Raw genomic sequence first — 27048 nt, forward strand, 5'->3', positions numbered from 1 at the left:
CTTTCCCCTCCAGCAGCTGTACTCCGCTCCTGCCTTGCTCAGTGCTTCTGCTGGGTTAAAGAAAGCTCCGCCCCCTGACAAAAGAAAAAAACCTTCCTGCACGCACAGGAAGGTACCAAGTGCACAGGGGGGCCCGGGACCTTACCAAATACACTGCACATACTAATCGATAATTTAAAAAATCTTGCTTGGAGCCCGGGCCCCCCTGGGCCCCTCACACAAGTACTGGCCATACCCCACTGATAAGGGCCCTTGATAAGGGGATTCGGATAGCGACCCCTCGCGATCCACAGTTTAAGAAGCCCTGCTTTAGATAACCTTCTGATCTGCATTTGATCTCCTTCCAAGCTGCATTAGGCTACTATTAAATTTTTTTTCAGATGTTCTAATGTGAACCAAAAACGATATACTCAAGCTATCCCACTAGAAAACTGATTAAAAACCTTAAGGCTGGGTTCACATCTAGGCGTATCGAATATGCGCGTTTGTCGTGCGTTTCGTGTCGCGTGTTCCAGGTGTGAACCGGACCTTAGTCCTTAGGCCCGGTTCACACCTGGGCATTTTGTAGCGCGTTCCTACGCTCTGCAAAACGCTCAAACACCGAAATACCATTATTTCCTATGGGTATGGTTCACACCTACAGGCCGTATGAACGCGCTACAAAACGTCCTACGCCCAAAGAAGTACAGTAGCTTCTTTGGGGCGTTTTTGTCGCGCGTTTCCATTGGGATACAGCCAAGTAGCCCTCGGAAACGCGCGTTTGTGGCACGTTTTTTTCCACAAATTGCGCGACAAACGCACGACACGAAACGCGCATATTCGATATGCCTAGGTGTGAACCCAGCCTTAGGGTCAAAAAACATTTTCTTGAGCCTGGTTAAATTTTGCTATACAGTCTTAGAATAAGTTTCAGCTCTTAAACCATGCCTATTTAACCATGCTGCCTTGTAGTAACCTATACCAATATTTTAATGGTGGACCCTTCTTCTCATTTCCTCTGAAGGGCCCCAGGCCTCCAATCCAACCCTGGGTGCAGATGAAAGAGATTCGTCCTCACCTGACGTTTCCAGGCTGCCCCTTGAATTGAATTATGACTGAGTGACTACTAAGAGACTGATTTCTGGTAGGGATTATCGAGCAACTATTTCTGGAAAGTGTGTCAAAAGTCATGGCCTGGACTGTGGATTCCCAGATTGCAGATTTCATTGCAAAGTCTGTCAAAGCCATAAAGCTGGTGTGTCTCTTTTATTGTGTGTAAAGTCATAGCTCTTTCACTTTCTGTTTGTCCCGGATGCCCCCCCATAACCAAACACGGTATCTAAATGACTGAATACTACTTTGTCACTACATCATAGCTGAAGGATAAGATAGTATGCTTTCTAAGCTGCAATATTGGAAATTTTAATATATGAGAGTCTTGACTTGCTTAACATGTCGATATGTCGGGCAACAGACACGTGCAATACCCTGCCACTGTGGGACACAACAGATGTCTTGAGTCATGCACATGACCATTATGTTACAGGAACAGTAGCTCCTGCCTCCACGTACACGTAGCTAAAGCTCTTCTTTGAAATTATAGGTTGCTTCAGTCCACACACCGCCACAGTAAGCTCTGTTACTGGTCAGTTCAGTTCTAAATTGAGATGCTGCTAAAGTAGTTCCCAGAAGTAGAGGTGACATCTTCCACAAGTTCATGGGAGGTTTAGACATGGTGACACCATGTCAGAAAGTGGTGGTGGTGTTTTTTTTTATTACAATGGGCTGTACTATTTGTGACGGACCCCCATACTCAGGATGAGTATGTCCGCCGCTGTCTTCTTCCTTGCTCAGGAGATTTTGCAACCCGCTGATCTTTAGCTCCCAGTTTCCCCAGTCACTGGTCGAGACTCAAGTGTAGGGTGAAACAAACTCTGATTTATTGAGCAACTGCACAAACTTTTATACAGCAAGTGATGAGATGCCTGTCCCCAGATAATCTGTCTGCTCAACATCACAGGGTTTCCCCTGCTAACGAGCTCCAGACAGCCATAGCAGGGCCTGGCCAGAATGTCATTGTTCTGAGCTCCTTCTGAGTACAAAGGGAGATAACGAGGGATGGTGCTGATAGTCTTTTCATAACCAGGTTACTCAGTATAACGCACTTAAACATAACCCAACACCAATACACATTTACTTATAAACTCATCACCATGTCGTCACACTATTTATATCTTAGGGATGCACTGATACCGGTTTTTCGGTATCGAGTACGAGACTTGTTTGGCCAGCTTGATGCTGATTGGCCCGTAAGCCGGCTTTTCAGCCAATCAGCAAGGAGCCGACTGTTCGGCCATCTCGATGCTTATTGGTCGGGAGGCCGGCTTCCTGACCAATCAGCATGGAGCCGGTTTCCTAGCCAATCAGGAAGCTGGGAGGCGGATCAATACTCGCCGCCCAGCTTCCTGATCGCACGGGAAGCCGGCTCCATGTTCCCCAATGGCACTGCCGGTCAGAGGAAATCTTCCTCCGACCGAAAGTTCTGGTATCAGGGAATGTATCGTAGCATTAGTACTCGCCCAAATACTTGGTATCGGTGCATCCCTAATATACATACATATATATATACTGTAACAGCAGGCAGGTGAAATCGCATGGGTGTATCCAGGATGACATATATGTGTGTCCCAGGTTCAGGATGCAATGAGCACAGCTGAAGTAAGCTGGCTCATTAGGGCCTCTATAAGAACTTCCAGACTGTTTAGAGATTTGCTCCACCCTGGGTAGACTGGGGGGGCTTTCTACTGACCTGTGTGCAGGGCCGGTGCTAGGATTCTAGGCAAGGTGGGCAAGGTGCATTTTTGCGCCCCATACGTGTGTCGGAATCCTCTGGCAGTCACCGGCCAGCTAAATTAGGACCCCACCTGGAGCTCCTCCCACTGGACCAGCGCTGACTCGCCGGTGCTCTCCCGCGCCGCTCGCCGCTCCTCTCCTGCACCGAAGGTAAGTGAAAAAAAACAAACAAACATAGCGCAAACATCGGGGCATTTTGACCAGTACATTACTTGTCAAAATGCCCTGTTTTTTCCACCCTCACCCTGCAGCGCCGTAAGGCGGCCGCCTGACTTGCCTTGCCGTAGCGCCAGGCCTGCCTGTGTGGTGTCAAACAAAAACAAATCTCGTGCGGTGAGCCTGTGTGGCAGTTTATTGAATAGGGAGATAGGTGCTAGGGGCAGCACAAGGTTGCACCTAGTTGGTAGTGAGGGATACCATATGTGTGGTAAGTGGCCAAAAAGGTCAGGATTTCTTTTCATGTTTTGTTTGTTATGCTCAAATTTTCTTGTAAATAGTGTAAATAAACTACACCTGTGTTTGTTTCACCAGAAGAAATCCTTGTTTGCTTTGCCTAATTTCTGTGGTGTGAACTCATCCAGGGAGTCACAAACGCCCGCTACTGATCTAACACCCTCACAATACGTAAGATACAAATAATGCTTAGCTGAGTTCTAGATTATTTGCAAAGTCCACGAGCAAAAAAGTATTTAAGCAGCTTACCAAATACCAACCACATTAGAGTAGCTAAGGGTCCATATAGGGTTTAATTTTTGGACAGATGGGGCTTTTTTTGTACAAAATCTGATGATAATCATACAGTGTATGACATCAACTGTTGTTCCCAAACAAAACTCACTCACGATATCACATCTTTGATTTGTTCACATCTTAAAGTGGACCTGAGCTCACAAAGTGATGATTTTCTGTTATATGGTACATCGAGGAGTGTTAGTTTTGCCTATGAAGTACCATGATAAATGTACCTTATGACTGGAATTCTTCCTAAAAATACCGTGTTTCCCCGAAAGTAAGACACTGTCTTATATTTTGTTTGGCTCAAAAAAAACACACTAGGTCTTATTTTCGGGGTAGGTCTTATTTTTTTTTATGTACAACAATCCAAAATTAATGCAAATCCAAATTAAATAATCCAAAATGGCAAAGTCAAGAATATGGTGATCGGGGCAATCAGGGGTGCCGTACCTTTCCAAGAGCAATTTGGTAACCAATCGCCAGAATGAGCGAAGTGCGCTTTCACTATCGATTCCTCACAGGCGGAGTGCATTTGGTATCACTCAGCCTGTGACAGGAGTCGGCGCTATAGAGGAAACATCGGCTTATGTGGCTCTGCTCCCTCCGCTCCCGCCTCACTTCCTCTAGCGCTGGCATCGGTGGCACTGCTGATTCTCTCCCGCCTCTCTTCAAGTTCCCCCTTATGCCACCACCGGCCCTGGGAATGGTCACAACTATGCTTATTTTCAGGGTAACTCTTATATTTTAGCAATTCCCAAAAATAGTACTAGGTCTTATTTTCAGGGAAACAGGGTAGCAATGCTCTTCTGGTATGTGAGGGTGACAGGCACACTCCTCTGCCTACAACCTCTTAGCTGTATACATTATCTGCAGTGTGAGATCTAAAACACTGCTGCCTATGACTGGCCGTCTCAGGAGATTTGGAGTCAAATTTGGTAATGTCACTCCTGTGCTTCTCACTGTTCTCCTTGCTTGGTATTCTGACTCCGATTGTTGTGATAGCGAAATATATCCCTTGCTGAGACCTCTATGCCTGGCCTGTATAAGCAGATACACTCACTGCGGACAATCCTCGTCAGATAGCTGAACTCGTCATTACCGATTCATTCAAAAGAGGTGTTTATTCTTTAACATCAGGGTTACAGCAGATGATAGGAACAGCAGATGAATGGTTATAGTATTGTGCGGTCAGAAAATGATGCCTTTCCTACGTACTGTGCAGATTACATGTGTGTCCTTGTTACATGTGGCTTTTAACTGTGGCCATGACACAGGAAGTACTGCACACAGGAAGAAGGACGGGGCGTACACTAGGGGAAAATACATCGTCACATGAGGAATAATTACAGAAAGCATGTTTGTTACAACAAAAGGCCACTAGATGGCAGCATAGGATAACACATGGATTTAGCTATGAGAAAAAAGTTAGGCAAATCACACTATATAAATTCTAACCTATATAACAATGCTAATATTAACTGAGGCTATGCATCTCATATTCTATGCCCCATTGGGGCGGCACACTTGGGACTCGCCCTGACATGAGGAAGCAAAGCCTTGCCTCTACCATGATGGCTGCCTCCTCACAGAGTAGAAGAGTAAATCACCAGCACTCAGCGATATAATTAAATACGTCCATTTATTGGATAAAGACGTCACAATAGTAAGAGCCAACGGTTCGAGACCGCACAGGGTCCCTTCCTCAGGGCAGAAAGACGTGACAACATAGTAACATTAAACACCACATATATACCCCATGAGGTTTACCAATTACCTGTAGAACACCCCCCTGTGACATCATAATAGCGGGAAATCCTGGCCTGGACTGCTGCAAGGCAGTTGGCCTGGACTGCTGCAAGGTGTGCAGAGGGCTCCCCTATCCATCCATTTCTTGGCTCCTCACAGAAACACTTTCAAACCAGCCAGCAAATGTCCCCGTCCCCCCCCCACAAATGATCTGATTCAACACCGGGGTTTTGGAATTGGTGCAGACATACAATGGAAGTCTTCCGCTGCTTTGCAAAGGCGATGTCTGTTATTTTAGCTGTACCTTTAAGGAGTATGGGGCTGTCTTCAGTGTTGGGACACACTGGGGTCTTCAGCTGGCATTGTGATGGGCTTCTGGTGGGTCTTTGTGCCTTTAAGGAGGAATGGGCTACTTCAAGGCATACATGCACTCAATTTATCTGTTGCTATATATGCTCCAATGGAGGCTCTCTGAAATTAGAGTTAGGGCAACACTACACAGAGGGGCCTTAACGAGACAGTGTGGCTTCCGCATATTTTGCAAAAGTTGAGCAACTAAACCTCTCTTTTTAGTAAGTCAGTAATGAGGAAAGATCAGCCACAGGCTATACTACTAACTAGTCCTTTGCGCTCTACCTGCTGACAATTTACGCATCGCTTTACATACTTGCATATTCACATCAGTTCCTACCCTCAAGGAGCTTATAGTCTAAGGCCCCCATCTCACATGGCCAATTTACCTACCAGCATGTCTATGGAGTGTGGGAGGAAACCTGTGCACCCGTAGGAAACCCACGCAAGCACAGGGAGAACATGCCAGCAGATAGTGACCTGGTGTCAGGGTACCATGCACAGGCGTCCTCACACCTCATGCAGGTACCCACGCAGGATGACCAAATTAATATGCCCACACTGTATAGGGTTCTATGCACACAGTTTATTTGCTACACAACAACAAAACTACAAACCCCCTCAACTCCCCACAGGTTTAGCAGTGATGTAATAAACCCACCGTTGGGACAAACACACACCTACAGCCAGGGGGAAGCAACAAGGAGGGGTAACAGGCCTGCAGATATATGGCAGGCCTCAGGATAAAAGAAGAGTGGTCAGGTACAAGCCGGGTCATTAACAAGAGGGCAGCAGCACAGTACAGGAACAGGATCCAAGAGAGTGGTCAGGTAACAAGCCGGGTCGGTGACAGGTCTGCAGATAGGAAGCAGGGTTTCAGGAAGCAGGGTTTCAGGTTTATGGGAATCAGTCAAGTGCAGGCGACGCAAATACTGAGCCAGCTTCCTGACTGCAGTTAGGGCCTAAATACCCTCCCAGGAAGCACCAGGTGATGGGATGATCCGTCACAGCTGGGGCACACCCGCAGGTGAGTACTGGAGCTGCAGGTTCCTGACAGTCCCTGGCTGCTGGAGACACCCGCAGGCGAGCACAGGAACTGCAGGACCTGGCTCCAGCACCACCTGGGGGTGCTCTGGATCCTGACACCTGGCCAGGATTCGAACCGGGGACCCCCTGTGCTGCAAGGCAGAAGCGCTAACCACCGCATTTCCTTATTTTATTATTAAAATTCTGTGCAACATATTGGTAGTTATATCCCATTAGTGATATATTATTGTTCATTATTGATGACCGTTATGTGAGTCGTTTACAATGAAGATGGACTCTTGATGTGCACAAAGCCACTTACCAGTTTGAAGCCTATATGCCAGTCCTGACGGTTCACTGAAATTGGTTTTCCATCGGTATTATCCTCTGCACTTCTGACCACCCTGTGAGCACCTCCTTCAACTGGGACCCTCTGGAGAGGGAATGGAAGCGGTTCCATGGCTTGACGTCTTCTCCTGTTTGTAGGGACTCTGCCTTGTACTCCAGTCACATTGTACTGATAGAGACTGTACAAGAGTTGTTGAGTGTCCCTATCCAGCTGATCCAGGTCACCCAGAATAGAATGGTACCTGAAGGGTGAGATAAGGCAAGTTAAGCAAGCTGGCACAGATGGACAGCATGGTAAGTTCCAACAGTAATTACAATCATCTTTTCTGTACTGTTGCTTTTAAGCAGACACCAAGAAAAAGAAAATTTTCAGTCATAAAGATAAATAAAAAAAACTCTGAGCACTGATGGGTTTTGAATATGTTATAAGTGCAATGTTTTAAGGATATATGACCAAAAGTTTGGAGATCACCACAACTACTATATGGCCAAAAAGTACGAGGACCCCCTTCTAAAAGAGTTCAGGTGGTCCCAGTGAAAAATACTGTTAATGCTTCAGCATATTAAGATATTTTATACAATTGCGCTCTACTAATTTGTTGGTAACAGTTTATTGGAGGACAAGTTGAGTATGAGTTTGGTGCGGAGGAACTTGAGTGACCTGCAGAAAGCCCTGACCTCAACCCTACTGAACACCTTTGTGATGAATTGGAATGCTTTTTGTGAGAGGAGCCCTCCTACATCAATACACGACCTTACAAATGCTTATGAGGTCTAAGCAGCTGACCTGCTGCCTTGCACATAGTAGCAGCGCTATCAGTCTGTGGTGCATGCTCCTTCAGTTGGCCTCTTGGTTCCTTTTTAGGTATATGTATGCCTCCTGCCTTTTGTCTGGGAATAGTTTAAAGGAGAACTATGGGGTTAGAGCTTTTCCCCATAGTTCTCCTACAGGTAACGGGAGGACACAAACTAGCGTCCTCCCGTCACCCTAAACTCAGTATACCGCGAGCTACAGCTCGCGGTATACTGAGACGCCGCAGCTGAAACGGATCCCGACAATTATGTCTGGATCCGCCCAGCTGCCTCAGTGACTGCTGGCTCTGCCTATCTAGAGGCAGAGCCAGCTGTACCCGCCCCTCCCCCGTCCATTCCGCCAGTCAGCGCTGGAGGATCGGAGCGGGGAGGGGGGAATCCAGTCCCTCCCCTGTCACGGCTCTCTGCAGGGACAGGATCAAGAAGTGAGCGAACACCAGTATGTGTTCGCTCACTTCCCGATCTACTGAGCCGACCTGTGACCGTTTCATTGTCACAGGTCGGCTAGAACTATGAGGATGAGTGAAAAGCACTCACCTCATAGTTCTCCTTTAAGGGTAACATTTTCTTTTAGTTTTGGATTGCCAATGGGGCAAAAAGTGGTGGGAAATCCAAAATGTTACAAAAGGGTCACTAGTCCTGGTGACAACTGCCTATGAAGGGATTTTTCCTTACTAGGTGAGATTTCTTTTCAGTTATGGTGTCTCCTAGACAGGAAGTGAAGGTAATTTCCTTCAAAGAGCACAGACAGCATTCATTTCTGGTATCTAATGCCCTAAACACAAAAAAAGATGATTCGGCCTTAAAAATACCTTATAATTCTAAAGGAGATCTCAATGGTGCAATTGGCTCATTCATAGACCAACAAATAAAATAGTCAACTTGACCTCCAGCCTCACCTGTATGGGTTTAGGGTGCACACGGTCACAGCTGGGAACAGCAGTCTGTCTGAGTTGACGTTGAGATTAATGCTCACCGGATAACTAAAGTATTGTCCAAAGAGGAGTCCGAACTGCCAGTACATCAGGCCAAAGGTGACTAGGAACAAGACGAGCCAAAAGGCGGTTTTCATGCGGTTGTTACGTGAACATACCAGCCGGATGGCTCCATGAATGGTCGTGTTATTGCAAAAGAACTCAAAGAGTTCCCGGTAAGACGAATAGAACTCAATGAGACCTTCCTTCCCGGTCTTCTCTTCCTCAGCCATCCTGGAGACAGAAAAACAAAATTTGAATAGATTTTTTTCTGAATTTTGAAGGCAGCACCAAGCTCTATAGGAAATATTAAACCACAGTAACTGTCTGTCCCAAATTTCTAGGTAGCATTGTGTTATACCATGCCAACAGGTAGATGTTGAAGTGGTATTTTATTGTTGCTGAGCGGAGAGATGGGTATGGCCCTTACACATCTCCCCGCCCGGCTCTTAGCAACCTGGGAAGCTCGGGCCGGAAAGGGGGTAGCAGGCATACTGCAAACATTGTGCAGCAGGGCGGCCTTGCCTCTCTGCCTGCCTTCACCCAATGTAACCCAAAGAGATGCTGCCTGCGGCAGATTATTGGGATGGTTCAGGTTACCGCAATGGGCAGGGCCAGATTAACACAGGGGCTACTCGAGTGCAAACTTAATAAGGCCAATAAGTTCATTCATAAAGCAGCAGTATGGCTTTCACAGTGGCCATACCATATTCACAGTGGCCATACCACAGCTTTGAAAAAAGTATTTCGGGACTCCGAAGCAAGAGAAGCATAACTAAATGAATGAAAAACATAAAGCAGAGAGGAGAGTCGGGTCACGTGACCTATCAAAGTTATGTCACCGGCCTCTCTTTCCATCATGGAGGATGCTGTATTTCTGGCAAAACCAAAAGGTATTTTCTGTACTTGCTGAAAATGTTCTTAGCCTGAAAAAACCTCATCTAAAGACTGGTAAGCTACACCATGTTGCATTTAGGCCTTGGATATAGATAACCTTTATTTTATGGTGCCTGCTATTAATATTCTTTGGCACGGTACCCTATGCTGTGAGAACGTCAACTAATGTTCCAGGTGAGTACTTAGACTTTGCTATCAGTACTAGGCTTCCATAGTGTTCAAGAACCAATCAGTGGGGTTCCTGACCAGCTCATCCCCATTACAGCCAATCATGGTAATCACATGCAGGCTGGGGGTTCATTCAGAAAATAAACCTCTTCAGCCTGAAGATGCTGGTGTGCCTCTGTTCAATACTGCAATTGGCATAATTACATTAGTAAAAAAATAGAAAACAAAAAAAATATTTTTATGCATTTGCAAGCTTTTGTATGTACGCTACCATGCCGGCCCCTCCCACCACCCACGATCTGCTTGCATTTCCCAGAGAAGCACAATTTATTTAATTTCAAAGGATCATGTGCTCTTTTAAGCACATTAAGTTGCATTGGCTGCCCATTAATTATAATTGCAAGGCGCGTTAATGCATTACATAATGCGTGTTCATGCAACACAAATAATTAAATGGGCCTGTGAGTGTTACTATCAGGGGTGTCCCTAGCCTTTTTGTGGGTGGGGGCAAGGTGCTGGTGGTGCACGTTCGGAGGGCGGGATGGTGCGTGTGGTGCATGCTAAAAGGGTGCAGTGGATCATCTCACCGCCCAGCTCTGCCTTTGGCTCTGGCCGGCGTCCCTCTCTGGTTGCCAGGGTCATTTGGGTCTTCAAGCATTTTAGGGTGCATTGGCAGCCCATTAATTTTGTATTGGCTGCCTTAATTGACATCAATGCACCACCAAGAAGTGCATGGGACCAAAAGGTATTTTTTACCCGGGGGGGTGGAGGAGCCACAGTTCATAAATGACCCAATAAAGATCCTGCACAGTGGAAAAGTACAGCACTGACTCTTCTAGATCTTGTCTAACAGGCTCTCCCGCAGTAATCATATTCGATGGAGGCGGCGGGATCGCTGTGTTCCTCACAGTTCCAGGTCACATTCAAATGCTTTGTGTGAAATGTCACAGAGTTGAGTTGCTGATTCTGCAGATACGGGCCAGCATGTTATGTTATCGTACATGTACATTCCAAACCGCGGAGTACTGGTGCCGCGTTACCCTGGCCGGCCCTCAAAATTCCTCATCTCCGGGGAACCCGCTGGTAGTGAGGAGCCAGCATAATGAACTACAATATGAGATCAAAGCAGTCCATGATGTATCAGGGAGGCCAAGCCAAATCATGCAGGGGCCCAAAATGTGCATTGTAGGAGAAAATTAACAATGTCTTTGGCAGCGAAAGGGCTATACGGCCTCTGAGGGTTACAAAAATTCATTTTTTTTACCCGGACCTTTTCTTGCGCCATAAAACGGACCCTCAATACCCGCAATTACTTTTCCCAGAAGAAAATCACAGACAGCAAAAAAGAATACGAAACTTAAAGTGACACAAATACCCAAAAACGTGAACAAATGCAAATATAAGGAACCCTGAGCGGCAGAATCTAAAGCAGGGGTGCCCACAATTTTTCGTCTGGAGATCTACTTTTCAATTGACGAGCTCAATGAGATCTACCAATGAAAAAACACCTGCGTTCAGGGGCATGGCGGTGCATTGAAGTCAATGGCACGGCAGCCACACACCCCGCCCGCAGAGTGATCGCACGCACCCAGAACACAGCATTCAGGTCTAGTGCGATCTACAAAAATGCTGCAAGCCGGCTTGCGTTTCTGTGCGTTCTAGAGGCCGAACACTCTGGAACGCAGACTTTGTGGTGCGAACTGGCCCTCTCTCTTGGCGGTCTCTTCTCTCTCTCCTCGCTCCTTCTCTCTCTCCTTCCTGTCTGCGGCGTCTGACATATTCAGCCGCACTAGCACCGTGGGAGGGAGCTCAGGTCAGTGAGCTGATCGCGATCTACCAGTGTTTGCTTTGCGATCTACCAAATGGGCACCCCTGATCTAAAGGGTTCATCCAACAGGTAGCTGGGCCAATGCTATTCATGCGGCATTATTGCAGTTAGATGGAGCTTTTCTTATTAGACATGTAAGCTGCGGAAAAATTAGGTTAGGATATTTCGTTATTTTGGGATTCGGATCTGAAATTCAATTCGGTTCGGGTTTTCCGGAAATCTGAATTTTCGTTAGTTTCAGATGAGTTTACGATTATTCGTTGCGAATATCACAGAAAACCAGATAGAGATATTAATACTAAAGCTGAGGCTGCCAGACCCGAATGGCATTCGGTATCTGAATTTCCAAATGCATTTGCGAGCTTCCAAATGCCATTCGGGTCTGGGAGCCATATACAGTATATACATATATTACTAAAGATAATGCTCCCAGACCTGAATGGCACTCTGGAGCTCCCGAATGCAATCCGGAAATTCGGATCATGAATGCTATTCGGGTCTAGAAGCCTCAGCTTTAGTATTATATGTATATACTGTATATGGCTCCCATGTTGCCGTAACCAAAATTCTTGTTCAGACCCATTCGGATGCATTATACCAAAAAACACATCTGATTGGCCAGAAAAGTCACATGTCCGATTCAATTTAGTTTTTGAATGAAATTCGGACGGGATCGGAAATTCGAAAAAGGAAATTCGGATTCAGACACATTCGGATGCATTGGGATTCAGAAATTCTGGATGTGTCCAAATGTCCGAATTTCGGAAAATACGTACATATTGTGATTCGGTACAAAACGAATCTCACATGTCTATTTCCTATGCTCCTTGGCTCCATCTAGCACAGGAGTGGGCAACTCAGCTGTTGTGGAACTACAAGTCCCATTAGGCAATGCAAGACTCTGACAACCACAGGTATGACTCCCAGAGCCATGATTGGAATTGTAGTTAAAGCACAGCTGGAGGGCTGGAGTTGCCCACCCCTGATCTAGTGGCAATAATGCCTTTATAAGTCAGCCCCTAAATGAAATACGCTAAATCAAACAAAAAACACCCTCCGAAAAAAAATACGCCCTCCAAAAATAGAGAACTTTTATAATGAAAACACAGCAACAACAAAAAAATTAATTGAAACACATGACAATCAAATATAAAAAAAATATACAAATACAAAACAAAAGGCAAATACAATTAAAGGAGAACTATGGGGTTAAGGCTTTTCCCCATAGTTCTCCTTAGGGTAACGGGAGGACACAAACTAGCGTCCTCCCGTCACCCTAGGCTCAGTATACCGCGAGCTGCTGCTCGCGGTATACTAAGACGACGCAGCTGAAGCGGATCCCGACAATTATGTCTGGATCCGCCCAGCTGCGTGACTGACAGCTGGCTCTGCCTATCTAGAGGCAGAGCCAGCTGTACCCGCCCCCTTCCCCGTCCATTCCGCCAGTCAGCGCTGGAGGATCGGAGCGGGGAGGGGGGAATCCAGCCCCTCCCCTGTCACGGCAGAGAACTGTGACAGGATCGAGAGGTGAGCGAACGCCGGTATGTGTTCGCTCACCTCCCAATCTACTGAGCCGACCTGTGACAGTCTCATTGTCACAGGTCGTCTAGAACTATGAGGTGAGTGAAAAGCACTCCCCTCATAGTTCTCCTTTAACACTAAGGGGCAGATTTCCAAATACTGTAGCCGGGCCAATTCCACTCACACAGCCATTCACGCAGCATCATTGCCGGGAAACATTTCCTACGCTCCATGGCTCCATCTAGCAGAAGCAATGCTGTGTGACTGGCGATCGCCCAGCTATCCGCTGTGCAAACCTTTTATATATCAGCCCCTAAATGAAATACTCCAAATCAACTGCTAGCTCCGCCCAATTGTTTATATGTTGCCGGCATCTGTCAAAATGACATAATGCGAAGGGAGTCCGTGGTGTGCGGACGGGATGGCGGTCGTCGTTTTTTTTGTTTTTAATTTCTATTTCTTTTTTCTTGTTTTATACTTTATTTCGTCTAATCGTCGTGGACAACGCTGGACGTCGTGATTGATTTTTTTAAATTTAAATAAAAGACTTGTCAAAAACTTTTTTTTTTGTTTTTTTTTTCAAATAAAAGATTTGTCAAAAGTCTGGACTTTTTATTTACAATTTTTTTAACCCTTTAGTGAATGGGTACCCTTACTCATTCACAATGGGGGGGGCGGCATCTGGGTGCCCGCACCTGCCCGCACCCCCACAACCAACGCCACAGTGCTTGTGGGGAAGAGGCCCCTGTACCCATCGGCACGGGGACAAGATGCTTTTGCACGGGCGACCCTTGAAAAGCACCCTCCCAGTGCCGAGGGCATGTGGCCTGGTATGGGAGGGAGGGACGAGCGAGGCCTATGCTCGGATCAAGGGTCTGGTTTGGGATTTTGAGGGGGGAACCCAAGTTTTTTTTCCCCATTTTTGGGGGTGGGGTTCCTGCTTAAAATTCCTACCAGACCTTAAGGTATGACTTTTGGGGGGAACCCCACGCTTTTCTTTTTTTAAACAGGGTCCCTCCTAACATTCCTACCTGACCTAAAAGATCTGTATTGTTTGGGAGGGGGATCCGCACGGTAAAAAAAAAAAAAAAAAAAATTTTTTTTTTTTTTTTTACAATGTCTATGCGTATATCTACTGCTTGCCAGCAGTAGACATATGTACAAAAAATAAGTCTTTAATGTCACTTTAACTTTGAGCAATGAGAACCTGGTGGGAGTTTCAGTGGCAAAAATGAGAAAAACCAGCATGTGTCCTCTACAATGGACATATCTCTTAGACTGAAATTAACAGTTAGAGGGTTATTCACTAATGAGCCGAAGGATCCAGCAGTAGCTTCGGCTAATCCTTCCGCTTGCTTCGGCCGCCTCTGCCCTTCGGTTTAGTCGAACCGAAGGGCTGCTGTACAGGCTATTAACAATAGCCCATGCAGCAGCCAAAGGCAGCCGAGTGGCTCAGTGAAGACGAATGAATATGCTGCAGCTTGGCTGAGCCATAGAGACCCCCCAGGCACGATATTTAAAGGAATTTTTCATTTTTTATTGTTACCCTTTAAGTGATGTTACAATCACTGCTCCTTTAAAAATTGTATTTTTTAAAAGTGTTTTTTTCATAGATTCCTGCCCCCCAGGGCAGTACCCGGATCCCCATACATGTGCCCCAGGGCAGTACCCGGATCCCCATATATGTCCCCCAGGGCAGTACTCGGAGCCCCATACATGTACCCCAGGGCAGTACCCGGATCCCCATATATGTCCCCCGGGGCAGTACCCTGATCCCCATAATGTCCCGTAGGGCAGTACTCGGATCCCCATACATGTACCCCAGGGCAGTACCCGGATCCCCATATATGTCCCCCGGGGCAGTACCCTGATCCCCATACATGTCCCGCAGGGCAGTACCCTGATCCCCATACATGTCCCCCAGGGCAGTACCCGGATCCCCATACATGTCCCTCAGGGCAGTACCCGGATCCCCATACATGTCCCCCAGGGCAGTACCCGGATCTCCATACATGTCCCCCAGGGCAGTACCCGGATCCCCATACACCTTTTATGGTCAATAACTTGCATATAAACCTTCAAAATGGGGACATTTGATTTTCAAAGTTCTACCCCCATAGACTTACATTGAGTTCGAGTTCAAACTTTTTCCATGTTCTAAAGTTCAAATTCGATCTGAACACGGGGGGTGTTCGGCCCATCACTACCGTCCAACACTTTAAGGGTAAAGTGCTCATTGTATTTGCATGTTAGGTAACACCAGCATACTTTGTTGATCCTGTATGGCTGATAGATCTGAAATCCAATGAATGAAAGGAGCAGACAAGGGACAGTCAGGCTGGGGAGGAAAGTGCTTCATAATGCTGGATGTCCTCCAGTCAGAAAATGAGGCGGGCTCTATCTGACTTGCTGCAGCTTCTTATGCACACTATGAGGAGCTCTCAGTGTAGGGTTGCCACCTTTTCTTCATGCGAAACCCGAACACTCTAATGACCGACAAATTTTTTTTGGGAGAATGAGTAGTGGCTTATTCATATCTAAATAGCGCCACCCTTTCGTATGTAAATATCACATTTGAGACTATTTTTAGTGCGGGGCCAGTAGCCCCTATATTAATTTTGGTTGCCCCTGTCTGCCTGACATGATGTGTCCGGGTTTCTGCTGCCATGAAACCCGGACAGAGCATTCAAAACCCGGACTGTCCGGGTGAATCCTGGACAGGTGGCAACCCTATCTCAGTGTGCAGTGAAATCAGAGGAAGACATTCCAGTCCAGGATAGGAGCCGGCTCAACTGTGCAAGACTGAAGGGGATGATGGAGGTCAGATAGAAGACTGAAGGGAAGGTCGGAATTCAGCTTTAGTAACAATGAATCATCTACAGGAACAACTACAATTATTCCTAATGAAGGCCGGGGGAGGAACGAGTACAGAGCGTCTTATTAGGATATTTATAGAGATAATGGCGGCTATTTTAGGTTTAGCGGTGATGCAGCTTCAGGTGGCACAGGCGGCACTATGCGGGTGTGTTATATAGAAATAGTTTTATGTATTTAAATGTAACGTACAAACGTCTGAATGAATGATGATACACAGAGTCATTCTAGATACATATATGTCCAGCAAATGTCCCGAGTTCTGTGTGAACTTACCAGCATTAGAATTAGTTTTAGGGATCGTTCACACAATGTACAAAGCTGTGTCTGTTGTGTGAATGGGGCAAAATAGAATGCTCTTAGGCTATTATCTCTTGTGGTCGATTGTTCGTAGGCTATCTTGTTCTAATGTCCTTAGGCTATATTTGGTCAAATGTGGATTTTAAGAAATGAACCCTTGCGGTGGGGCTTCCCCGGCACTGCAAGGGTTAGGTTTAGGAGTGAGAATAAAGAAGATATGCCCATCTGATCCTCGGTCCTGTGGCAGTGACCACTCACCTATCCTCCTCCCCCACCTTCCTCTCCGCCTGTGGTATGTCCTTCTTCGTCCCAACAGACCTGTATTAGATGTGATGATGTCACGGGTCCTTAGACGCTCAGAGCCTGGGGGAGAAGAGGCTGCAGCGACCATTCTAGCAACCAGGTGGGAATGAGGATCAGGTTAGTTTTTCTGCTTTATATCTGCTCCCCTTAGACAAAATGAGCAGTTAACCCTTACAGTGCAGGGGAGGGGGAGTTATTTTTTTTAGAATTGCTGGAGTTCTCTTTATGCTAATTTTGCGTGGCAGCGCAGTGGCTTAGTGGTTAGCACTTCTGCCTTCCTGCAATGGGTTTGGGTCAGGTCACTATCTGCTTGGTTTGCATGCTCTCCCTGTGCTTGTGTGGGTTTCCTCTGGGCACTCCGGTTTCCTCTCACACTCCAAAGATGTGCTGATAGGTCAGCTGACTTCTGTCTAACTTGGCCCTAGTGTGTGTGTGTGTGTGTGTGTGTATACAAAATGTATGCATGTGAGATTGGGACCTTAGATTGTAAGCTCCTTGAGGGCAGGGACTGATGTGAATGTACAGTAGTTATAGTGCTACGTAAATTGTCAGCGCTACCGTGTTTCCCCGAAAATAAGACAGTGTCTTATTTTTTTTTTTTTCACGAAAAAAGACACTAGGTCTTATTTTCAGGGGATGTCTTACCTGGCTGCAGCTGTCCGCTCTGCCGTCCAGGGAGCCACAAACAGGTGGGCGGGCATGCGTGCGGGCGGGGGGGCGTGTCTGGCAGGGGGGGGGGAGGGAGCTGCCTACCTTCCACCGAACTAGGTCTTATTTTCGGGGTAGGTCTTATATTACACAAATCCCTGAAGATAGCGCTAGGTCTTATTTTCGGGGTAGGTCTTACTTTCGGGGAAACACGGTATATAAGTACCAATGATAAATACTAGGGATGCACAGATACTTTTCGAGTACCAGTGCAGATACTTGGCATTTTCATGAGAACTACCAGGGTTGCAGCGGTTGCAGCTGGGACCGTGCTCTGGCACTCCACCACTGTCCTGAAATCGTTAGTCGATATTGTTTTAGAAAAACTGTCACATGACAATAAACAAAAATGTATCAGTACTCGTACTTGTAAGTACTCGGCAAGTACCAGTACTCGTACTCACAAAACTGGTATCTGTGCATCCCTTTATTTATATTTATAAAAACAAAATCATACTTATAACAGAGATGTACAAATCCCAGGAGCTCCGTGTGCTCCTTACAAATGACAGCTGCCTCCTAATTTTTGAATTTTTCTCTAGTCTAGTCTTGGAGCTCAAAAGTATCGGTACATGTACTTGTACTTGTACCGAGTACTGTACTTGGTATCTGTGCAACCCTAATAAATACAGTACATTTCCTCTTCTGGTTGAATGTTCTTAGGCTATTGTTTTGGCCTATCTTTGGTTACATTTCCATGTCTTAGGCTTCTGTTATATGCAAATTTCTCTTCTGCTTGAATGTTTTTATACTATTTTCTCGTAGTTATTGGCGGCTTTTCTGCGAATGTCGACACCTTCACATAGTGAATTGTTTTATAAATAGTCCTTTTAAAGAGTACATCAAGGCCAAAACATATGCAGTACTTCTCTGCGATACATGCGCATTTCTCTGTGTTTCATACCTTTAAAAGTGCTTCAGATACACAATAAAAAACCTTCTAGAAATCCAGTGTGATCCTAACTTCCTGTTTGGGCTGACAACACAGTGCCTATGCTGCACTACACTTGTAAGCAAGGGTTGTCAGCCCTACCTGTTGGACTACAGAGCTCCACCTATCCCCACACCCTTTATTTCCCACTCTACGTGCATCAGTGGTCTGTCCAGGGTATGGCACATATGGCAAGTGCCCTGGGTGCCACTTGAAGGGGGGGGGGGGTGCCGCTCCGTGGGTCAGTAAAAGTTCACCAACCCACAGAGACAGCTGACTTTTTGTCTCTCCGCTCTTCCATACACATCTCCCCACCCGGCTCTTAGCAACCAGGGAAGCTCTGGCTGGCATCCCGCCCAGCTCCTTGCAACCAGTGACGTCATTGGTTGCCAGGAGCTGGGCAAGACTTCGGCCAGAGTGTCCCAGGTTGCTAAGAGCCGGGTGGGGAGATGTGTAAGGACCATACTCATCTCCCAGCCCAGCTCTTAGCAACCTGGGTGGGGAGATGCACATTTCGGATTGGACACCGACCAGAGCATTCCAGGTTGCTAAGAGCCGGGAAGATTTCTATGGCCCTTACACATCTCCCCACCTAGCTCTTAGCAACCTTGGCAGCGTCTCGCCCAGCTCCTGGCGACCAGTGATGTCACTGGTCGCCAGGAGCTGGGTGGGATGCCAGGGGTGCACTTTGTTATAGATACAGCTTTGATGTGAATACATCAATGTATTTCCCAGCAAAACAATGCTGCTGTCTTGACTCACAAGAGCCCTACCCACACACTGTGCAGGAAAAGAGCTTTTGGGAGATGTAGCACTGGGGGCATGTCTACATCAATCAAAACTGACCTCCCAGCAGCTGCCTCTGCAAGAGTTTTACAAGCCTGGTGGTGATGTGACAGGGGGTAATAAAAGAGATTTCTTACAACAGGACAGGGTAAAAGAAAAAAATAATGCTGGGACATAGAGGGGGAGAGAGGAAGGTTTGGGGGTCAATTTGGGTAATCTTCCATTAAATTGCATCTGTGAAGAACTAGTAAGCACAGGGAGGAGCGTGGGGGAAGTAGCTGAGGTATTTGGTTCTTTCAGCTACTTAAACCTTGGAGATGTTATTTTCAAAGTCTTTTCTACTCTTATATAGTCTCCATATTGTTCACTGTGACCCTTCAGTGCAAGGGAATAAGAGACATGTCCTAATAATGCAGATAGGAAGCTGACTAGGGGAAGTGATAACATTTTTTCTTATGCTTTTCTCTGCGTAAAATTTTACCCAAATTTAATTCCCCCCCCCCATCAATTACAGAAAGGGGGTTTATAATTTTCGTAAAGCTGCATGAATAAATGTTGACGGTTGTAAGCACTAGACATGTCTGGGAGCCTCAGCTTTAGAATTAATATCTGTATATGGTTTTCTGTGGTAGGCGCAACAAATTTTTGTTCATAAACTCATCCAAAAGTAACGAAAATTTGGCTTTAGTCCGGACCCGGTTTTGTTTTGGACCTGAATCTTGAAATAACGAAATATCCGAACCGAACCAAATTTTTCTGCAGCTTACATGTCTAGTAACCACCCCATCAGTGTTATTTGGTTTGCTCCAACCATGACACTTTTGCTGGACAGCTTGGCCTGTTAAAGAAAGTGAAAAAATAATAGATCTACTGGCAGGATCAAGATGTTCTACCTCTACGTTACAGAGGGGACACATCCTATACGTCAGTTATAATTTTGCTCATAGTTCCACTTTAAAGGAGAACTATGAGGTGAGTGAAAATCGCTCAACCTCATAGTTCGAGCCGACCTGTGACAATGAAACTGTCACAGGTCGGCTCAATAGATCGGGAAGTGAGCGAACACATACCGTTGCTAGATCCCTTCTCGATCATCTCCCTGCAGAGAACGGTGACTGTCAATCACCGCTCTCCACAGCGATTCCCCCCTCCCTGCTCCGATCCTCCAGCGATGACTGGAGGAACGGACGGGGGAGGGGGCGGGTACAGCTGGCTCTGCCTTTAGATAGGCAGAGCCCGCTGTCACTCACGCAGCTGGGTGGATCTCTACAGTAATGTTGGGATCCGTCCCGGCTGCGGCGGTCTCAGTATACTGCGAGCTGAAGCTTGCAGTATACTGAGCTTTGGGTCACGGGAGGAGGTTAGTATATGTGCTCCAGTGACCCTTAAGAAAACAATGGGGAAAAACACTGACCCCATAGTTCTCTTTCAAGTATCAAGATTGATAATGATGTCTGGTTCCAAACCCAAACTAATTACCATAAGCCCTGCAAAGGCAATAGTCCCACTCATAAATGAGTCCATTCTGCTAAAGACCCCTACACATTGTACGGCATTCTACAATGGTATGGCAACATGCAGTTTGGTTTTTTGGCATCTATAGAATTAAGAGGCAGCTAAAAAAAACAAGCTACAATGCGATATCCTCATTTTATGTCATCTGTAAACAGCGATTCTCAAGTCAACATTCTCACCTGTCCAAAAGATAACCCTGCATAGAAGCTGGTGTACATTGCACCTACCCTGGGCTTCAGTTACAGGCTTGGCGGGTCCTACATTGTCAGTAACGTTTTATAGACATTGTGCCAAGTTGGTTTACACGGTGCATGAATGTCTACAGTCCTGTGTTGACTTTTCCTACTGTGAAGCAATAAGAATATTGACAAATAGATTATGTGTGCTGTTCACTTTTCTCCATTGTATCACCTTTCACTCAATCATGGTCACATGCAAGAGTTATTCATTGGGTGCCGACTTTGTATATTGTTAGGCCTCATTCACACACAACCCAAGCAAAATTGTATATTGCGTATATACGCGTCTATGCGCGTATATACGAGCGTCTATGCGCGTATATAAGTGCACTATATGCAATCCCAGAATGCATCACTCATAATGGAATTTGAATGTGCTGTACGCATGTACGCGCGTATAGGCGCGTACATACGCGTATAGGCGTGTACATACGCCTATATGCGCGTAAACACACGTATGTGCGTGTGAATACGCAGAGCTACGCTGCCCGGACGCATCTCTGTTCCATTCTGTTTTTGCGCATATATACGCTGCGCAAATATACGGCTTCATACGCCGCTGTGTGTATGGAGCCATTTATTTGCATATGGTACAATACGTATACGCGCGTATATGCGCGGCAGTGTGAATGAGGCCTTCAAGTGTATCTCTGGGCAAAATCTTTTTTTTTAAAAAGTTTGGATATGGATTTTTGGAAGTTTGGACATGGAGTATGGAAGAGTTAGACCTTCAATCAAGTTTTTATTGCTGTCTTCTATTAGTAATGGTAGCCATTTTCACTGAGATAGGAAATGTAGGGAAATCCCAAATTTAAGAGTTTAACACAGAACAAGAGGTGAGGGAAGGTCCTCCAATGGGCACACTTGTTCCAAGGTCAACCAAGAGGTGAATCCTCCCACTTTAGAGATGTCCTCTACCTTCAAAGCACCGTTTCTGCTATGATTCTGATAGTCCTTGCATGAGATAAGACTGTAAAATATTCAAAGTTTCTCCTTCATCCAATTTTATCCAATTTCAACTATAAAGTTGCACGTTACAGATTATGTTTGCATTTGAATCTTCTTATGATCCAAGTCTAATTTTATCTGTACGATGAACAAGCTAGATGAAATTGGATGAAGGAGAGGTCTATGAGGGTTATCGATACAAATAACTGTATGAACACCAATCAATGTGCCTTATTTATTTAGACCAGGAAATTATATAGTTAGAATTTCTTTTAAACTTTGAAGATTTTTATGGTGTTATCTCATGTACTGACAGTCAGAATCATATCAGAACTGGTGCTGTGAAGTTAGAGGAAATCTCTAGAGAGGATTCACCTCTTAGACAGTTGACCTCGGGACAAGTTTCCCCCATTAGAAGACCTTCCCTCACCTCTTGTTCTGTGTTAAACTCTAAAATGTTGGAACCCCCCTCACTGTCTTTCTCATTGACAATGGTTGCCAGTACAACAAATAGAGCAGTAAATCCCCCACAGCAATAAAAAAGTAGTAGAAGGTCTAACCCTTCCACTCTATCTATAAAGTGAGAGGATTCACCTCTTAGGTGACCTTGGAACAAGTGTCCCCATTGGAAGACCTTACCTCACTTCTTGTTCTGTAAAACTCTAAAATTTTGGATTTCCCCCTCACTTCCTTTCTGAGTAAAAATGGTCACCAGTGGGAGTAAATGGTTGGGAGGGACTAAATATTAAATCTCTCCCCCAAAGAGGACACCGACAGCAATGAAAACTTGGTAGAAGGTCTAACCTTCCACACTCCATCTCTAAAGTGAAAGGATTCACCTCTTAGTTGACCTTGAAACAAGTGTCCCCATTGGAAAACCTTCCCTCACCTCTGGTTCAGCATTAAACTCTAAAATGTTGGAATTCCCCTTCACTTCCTTTCTCATAGACAAAGGTTGCTAGTACAAATAGAGTGGTAAGTCCCGCCCCCCCAAAGGGGACTCAGACAGCAATAAAAAATTGATAGAAGGTCTAACCCTTCCACAATCCAAAATCTATATCCAAAATATAAAAGAAGGTTTTGCCCAGAGATAAACTTTAAAGGAGAACTATGGGGTCAGTGTTTTTCCCCATAGTTCTCCTTAGGGTAACGGGAGGACATAAACTAGCGTCCTCCCGTTACCCTAAGCTCAGTATACCGCGAGCTACAACTCGCGGTATACTGAGACGCCGCAGCCGGAGCGGATCCCGACATGGACGTCGAGATCTGCCCAGCTGCGTGAGTGACAGCTGGCTCTGCCTATCTAGAGTCAGAGCCAGCTGTACCCGCCCCCTCCCCCGTCCGTTCCGCCAGATCGGAGCGGGGCGGGGGGAATCCAGCCCCTCCCCCTGTCACGGCAGAGAGCCGTGACAGGATCGAGAGGTGAGTGAACTCCGGTATGTGTTCGCTCACCTCCCGATCTACTGAGCCGACCTGTGACAGTCTCATTGTCACAGGTCGGCTAGAACTATGAGGTGAGTGAAAAGCACTCGCCTTATAGTTCTCCTTTAACAACATACAAATTCAATACCCAATGAATACCTCTTGCATGTAACCATGAGTGGAAGGTGATACAATCAGGAAAAGCGAATGGCACACATAATCTATTTGTCAATATTCTTATTGCTTCACAGTCAACACAGGTCTGTAGACATTCATCCAACGTGTAAACCAACTTGGCACAATAAAAGATTATTGAAAATATAGAACCCACCAAGCCTGACATTGAAGCCAATGGTGGGTGCAATGTACACGGGTCTGTAGGCATCCATGCAGCATGTAAACCAACTTGGCACAATGTTTATAAAAGGTTATTGAGAATGTAGCACCCGCCAACAGGTTTACTGTAAATCAATATAAAACCGTATGTCTAGGCATAACTTTTTTTTTTTTGGAGGGAGTGGGGAAGGTGAGTATATCTGCCTTATTCTGTCCCCTAGAATGAAATTAGTTCTTAAAGGGTAAGTTCACGTTTCCAGGTGAATTTGAGAAAATAGAATGACTCACTCAAATCTGCCCCCCTCTCCCTGCTATACTTACCTTTCGGCAAAAGCTCCTCCTCCCCCCATCCGCTGATGCAGGTGTACTATCTGTACCCCGTACTGCCATGTAGCGCAGCCCTGCACTATGGATTTGAATTTCGCTGGCAAATGGCGAGCACTCATTGGCCAGCGTGCTCGCCATGAGTGAGAATGAGTGCTCACCATTTGCCAGCAAAATACATAATCCATAGTGCGGGGCTGCACTACACAACAGCACGGGGTACGGATAGTACACCTGTACAGACAGAGGGGAAGGAGTGCTCTAAATGAGCAATAAACGCGCGGTCCAAGAACGCGTGACGCACGTGCACGCAGCTGAACAAAATAAAATTGAACAGAATCCGCTGATGTTTCTATTGTACTCTGACAGTGGCCTGTGGTAGCTGATTGGCTGCTAGCTTCATTCGGCAGATAATTTTCTGACCTGCTCCTTCTACTATCTTATTGAGGGATGCCGGGCAGAACCGGCCAAACCGGCCGCAATTGGCTGCATGTATAGCCTACTTTAGAGAGTAGAGGAGAAGCTTGCACAGGTTCACTGAAGCAAATCACCAGATTAAATACTTCTACATTTATCTCTCTGAGAATCTGACAAAAACTCCATTGTGTCTTATTTTCCCAGACGGCTCCGGGCCCCAAGGTCAAATCACTGGAGTCCAGGGACCATAAAGGCAATCAGCATAATAACATGTTACAGGTTGTTCATCCAAGCTGGAGGTTTATTGGGCATTTTTGGGATTTGGGATGGTCATGCATGGGAAAATCTCTATGAGAGAGAGAGAGAGAGAACAGAGAAAATGAGAGAGAGAGAGAGAGAACAGAGAGAGAGGGGGGGGAGAGAGAAGGGGGGGGGGAAGGGATCGAGCTCTACAGTCCTTGGTCACATTGTCCATCACTGGGATGCATTGATAATATCCTTATCCTTGGCTGACTTGGTGAATGGATGTGGCGCACACCCAGACTGATGGCATCATCTCAGCCTAGGCAGAGTCATTTGACTGGAGCATATTGGCTACTTTTTAATACTAGAAGGCACACAGTAGCTTTTTAAATGATACTTAGTCAATCAATCCCAAATATTACAGGGTCTCTATGATCAAAAACTAAAAATAAATCTGTATTTCTATATTGAATTTCCATAAATTCTATCCCTCTCCTAATAACCAGATCCATCATATGACCTCTATGATTAAGCCCAGGTGGTGAAACGCATGAGAGGCGTTGGTGTGGGGAAGATCTATGGTGGTGTGTACACATTGCATATCCTATTTTGGATTTCGTTTTAGATTTACTTCCATACATTTTGGATTTTACCTTCGTTGGTTTCTGTGCGGCTGATGTCTGGAGATTCAGATCCATCTAATAGTTTGTAAACGTACTTATTAAAGATGCCCACAGGATGGACTTGCTCAAGCACTGATACCTTTTCACCCAACCCTGTGAATATGCTCTTCCTGGTGTCACCGCTCTCACCGAGCCGACCTTCTGAACTACAACTCAACGTCTGAACAATGTAACATCATCATTGCTTGCTGGAAGCAATGCATGATGGGATAGGCAGTCTTGAGAAAAGGAGATTGCATCACAGTGAGCAGCAGGGAAAGAGACGCAAAGCACACTGGGAATCCAGGAAGTTGTTGGCAGTGATGGGAGACGGAAGGCAGCACTCACTACATAAAAGCTTTGATTTTATTATCAGAAACACCTCTAATATGTATTCCTATAACAATGCTGATGTTATAACAGGAGAGGATGTGCTGGAACTTTAAAACTCACAAGGGTGTTGAAATGAAATCGAGATGATATTCTGACATCATGGCGGCTTCCCTGCTGCGTGTGCCGGTAAGTATTATTATTATTATTACATAGTATTTATATAGCGCCAACAGTTTGCGCAGCGCTTTACAATGTAAGGAAGACATTACAATCACAATACAATTCAAGACGGGATGGTAAGGAGGGCCCTGCCCCTGAGGGCTTACAATCTGAAAGAGGAGGGGGAAATGATACATGAGGAGGTAGCTGTGTGGGGATGAATTGTTTGAGAATGTGATGGTTGAGTGGTCAGGTTGAGGTGGGATAGGCTTCTCTGAAGAGAAGAGTCTTCAGGGAACGACTAAAGACAGTCAGGGTGGGAGATGGACGGACAGGATGGGGTAAAGAGTTCCAGAGGATGGGAGAGACTCTAGAGAAGTCCTGGAGGCGAGTATGGGAGGAGTTGACTAGGGAGCTGGTATTATGCATACCAGTGGCGCCACAAGGGAGGTAAAGCGGGTGGAGCACACACCCGGGTGACACCATTTCAGGGGTGACACCAAAATGACTGACAATCATTTTGGTGTCACCCCCTCTAAAAAGTCGGCCACTCAGTCATGGACCGAGAGCACGACAGTGTCAGGAGAGAGAGAAGGGGAACCGGCGGCATACCTTATCCCGCCGGGTTAACGTCCCTTCCTCGGTCGGCCGGCGTCCATCACCAAGATGGCCAACCGGCAGGCGACAATCAGATAGCCGCACATGCGCGATGACGACAAGGTGGTCAGGACCCCGCCTCAGGACGCCCCTGATGCAGACGCTAGCAATGCCATGAAATCCTATAGACTTCCTATTGAGCATAGGTGGGCAAACACAGATCGACTATTACCCCTTTGATCTGCAGGTGGCCCTACCAGAACCGCCTCAGCTCAACAAAAGTCAACTTTTGTGGAAGGAGCTGGGTGGAAATTTGAGCAGCCAATCACTGTTTCGGTTTTCGGACAGCCGAGGTTGCCAGCTGTCAGAACACAAAAGCCGACACAGGAGATTTCTCCATCCAAGTTCTTTTGTGTGAATGGGTGACTCAAGTGATTTCCTCCCACTGGGCTAAACAAGACAAGTCTGATTGTATACGGCCAATCCATCATATTCTAGGCAGAGGTTGGGCAGAGGGTGCTGCTGCTATAGACCTGGGATCAAGGCCCCATCTGGCTGCATACAACCTGATGGATCTTCAGCTCGTCCAGGGCCGGTGCTAGGATATTTGCCAACACAGGCAAAGTTGAATTTTTGCTCCCCCCCACTCCGCAACAACCCACCCCGCAACCAACCCCCGACCCCCTGTCGCGCTGGGCCTGCTCCCTATCAG

General features: G+C 46.2%; 1 protein-coding gene across 1 annotated transcript in view; it reads right to left on the reverse strand.

Annotated features, from left to right (window-relative positions):
• The window catches only part of SCNN1A (sodium channel epithelial 1 alpha subunit), an 82870-nt gene that overhangs the window by 45702 nt on the left and 10120 nt on the right, over nucleotides 1-27048 (reverse strand). Inside the window, exons 2-3 of the mRNA XM_018567372.1 lie at nucleotides 8751-9059; nucleotides 7013-7280 (exon numbers count right to left, since the gene is read on the reverse strand). Coding sequence (XP_018422874.1) covers nucleotides 7013-7280; nucleotides 8751-9058 — 576 coding nt within the window. The 5' untranslated portion in view covers nucleotide 9059. The remainder of the gene's footprint in view (nucleotides 1-7012; nucleotides 7281-8750; nucleotides 9060-27048) is intronic.

The sequence above is a fragment of the Nanorana parkeri genome, unplaced genomic scaffold (genome assembly GCF_000935625.1).
Source record: "Nanorana parkeri isolate BGI_ZX_2015 unplaced genomic scaffold, ASM93562v1 scaffold1037, whole genome shotgun sequence".
NCBI lineage: Eukaryota > Metazoa > Chordata > Amphibia > Anura > Dicroglossidae > Nanorana > Nanorana parkeri.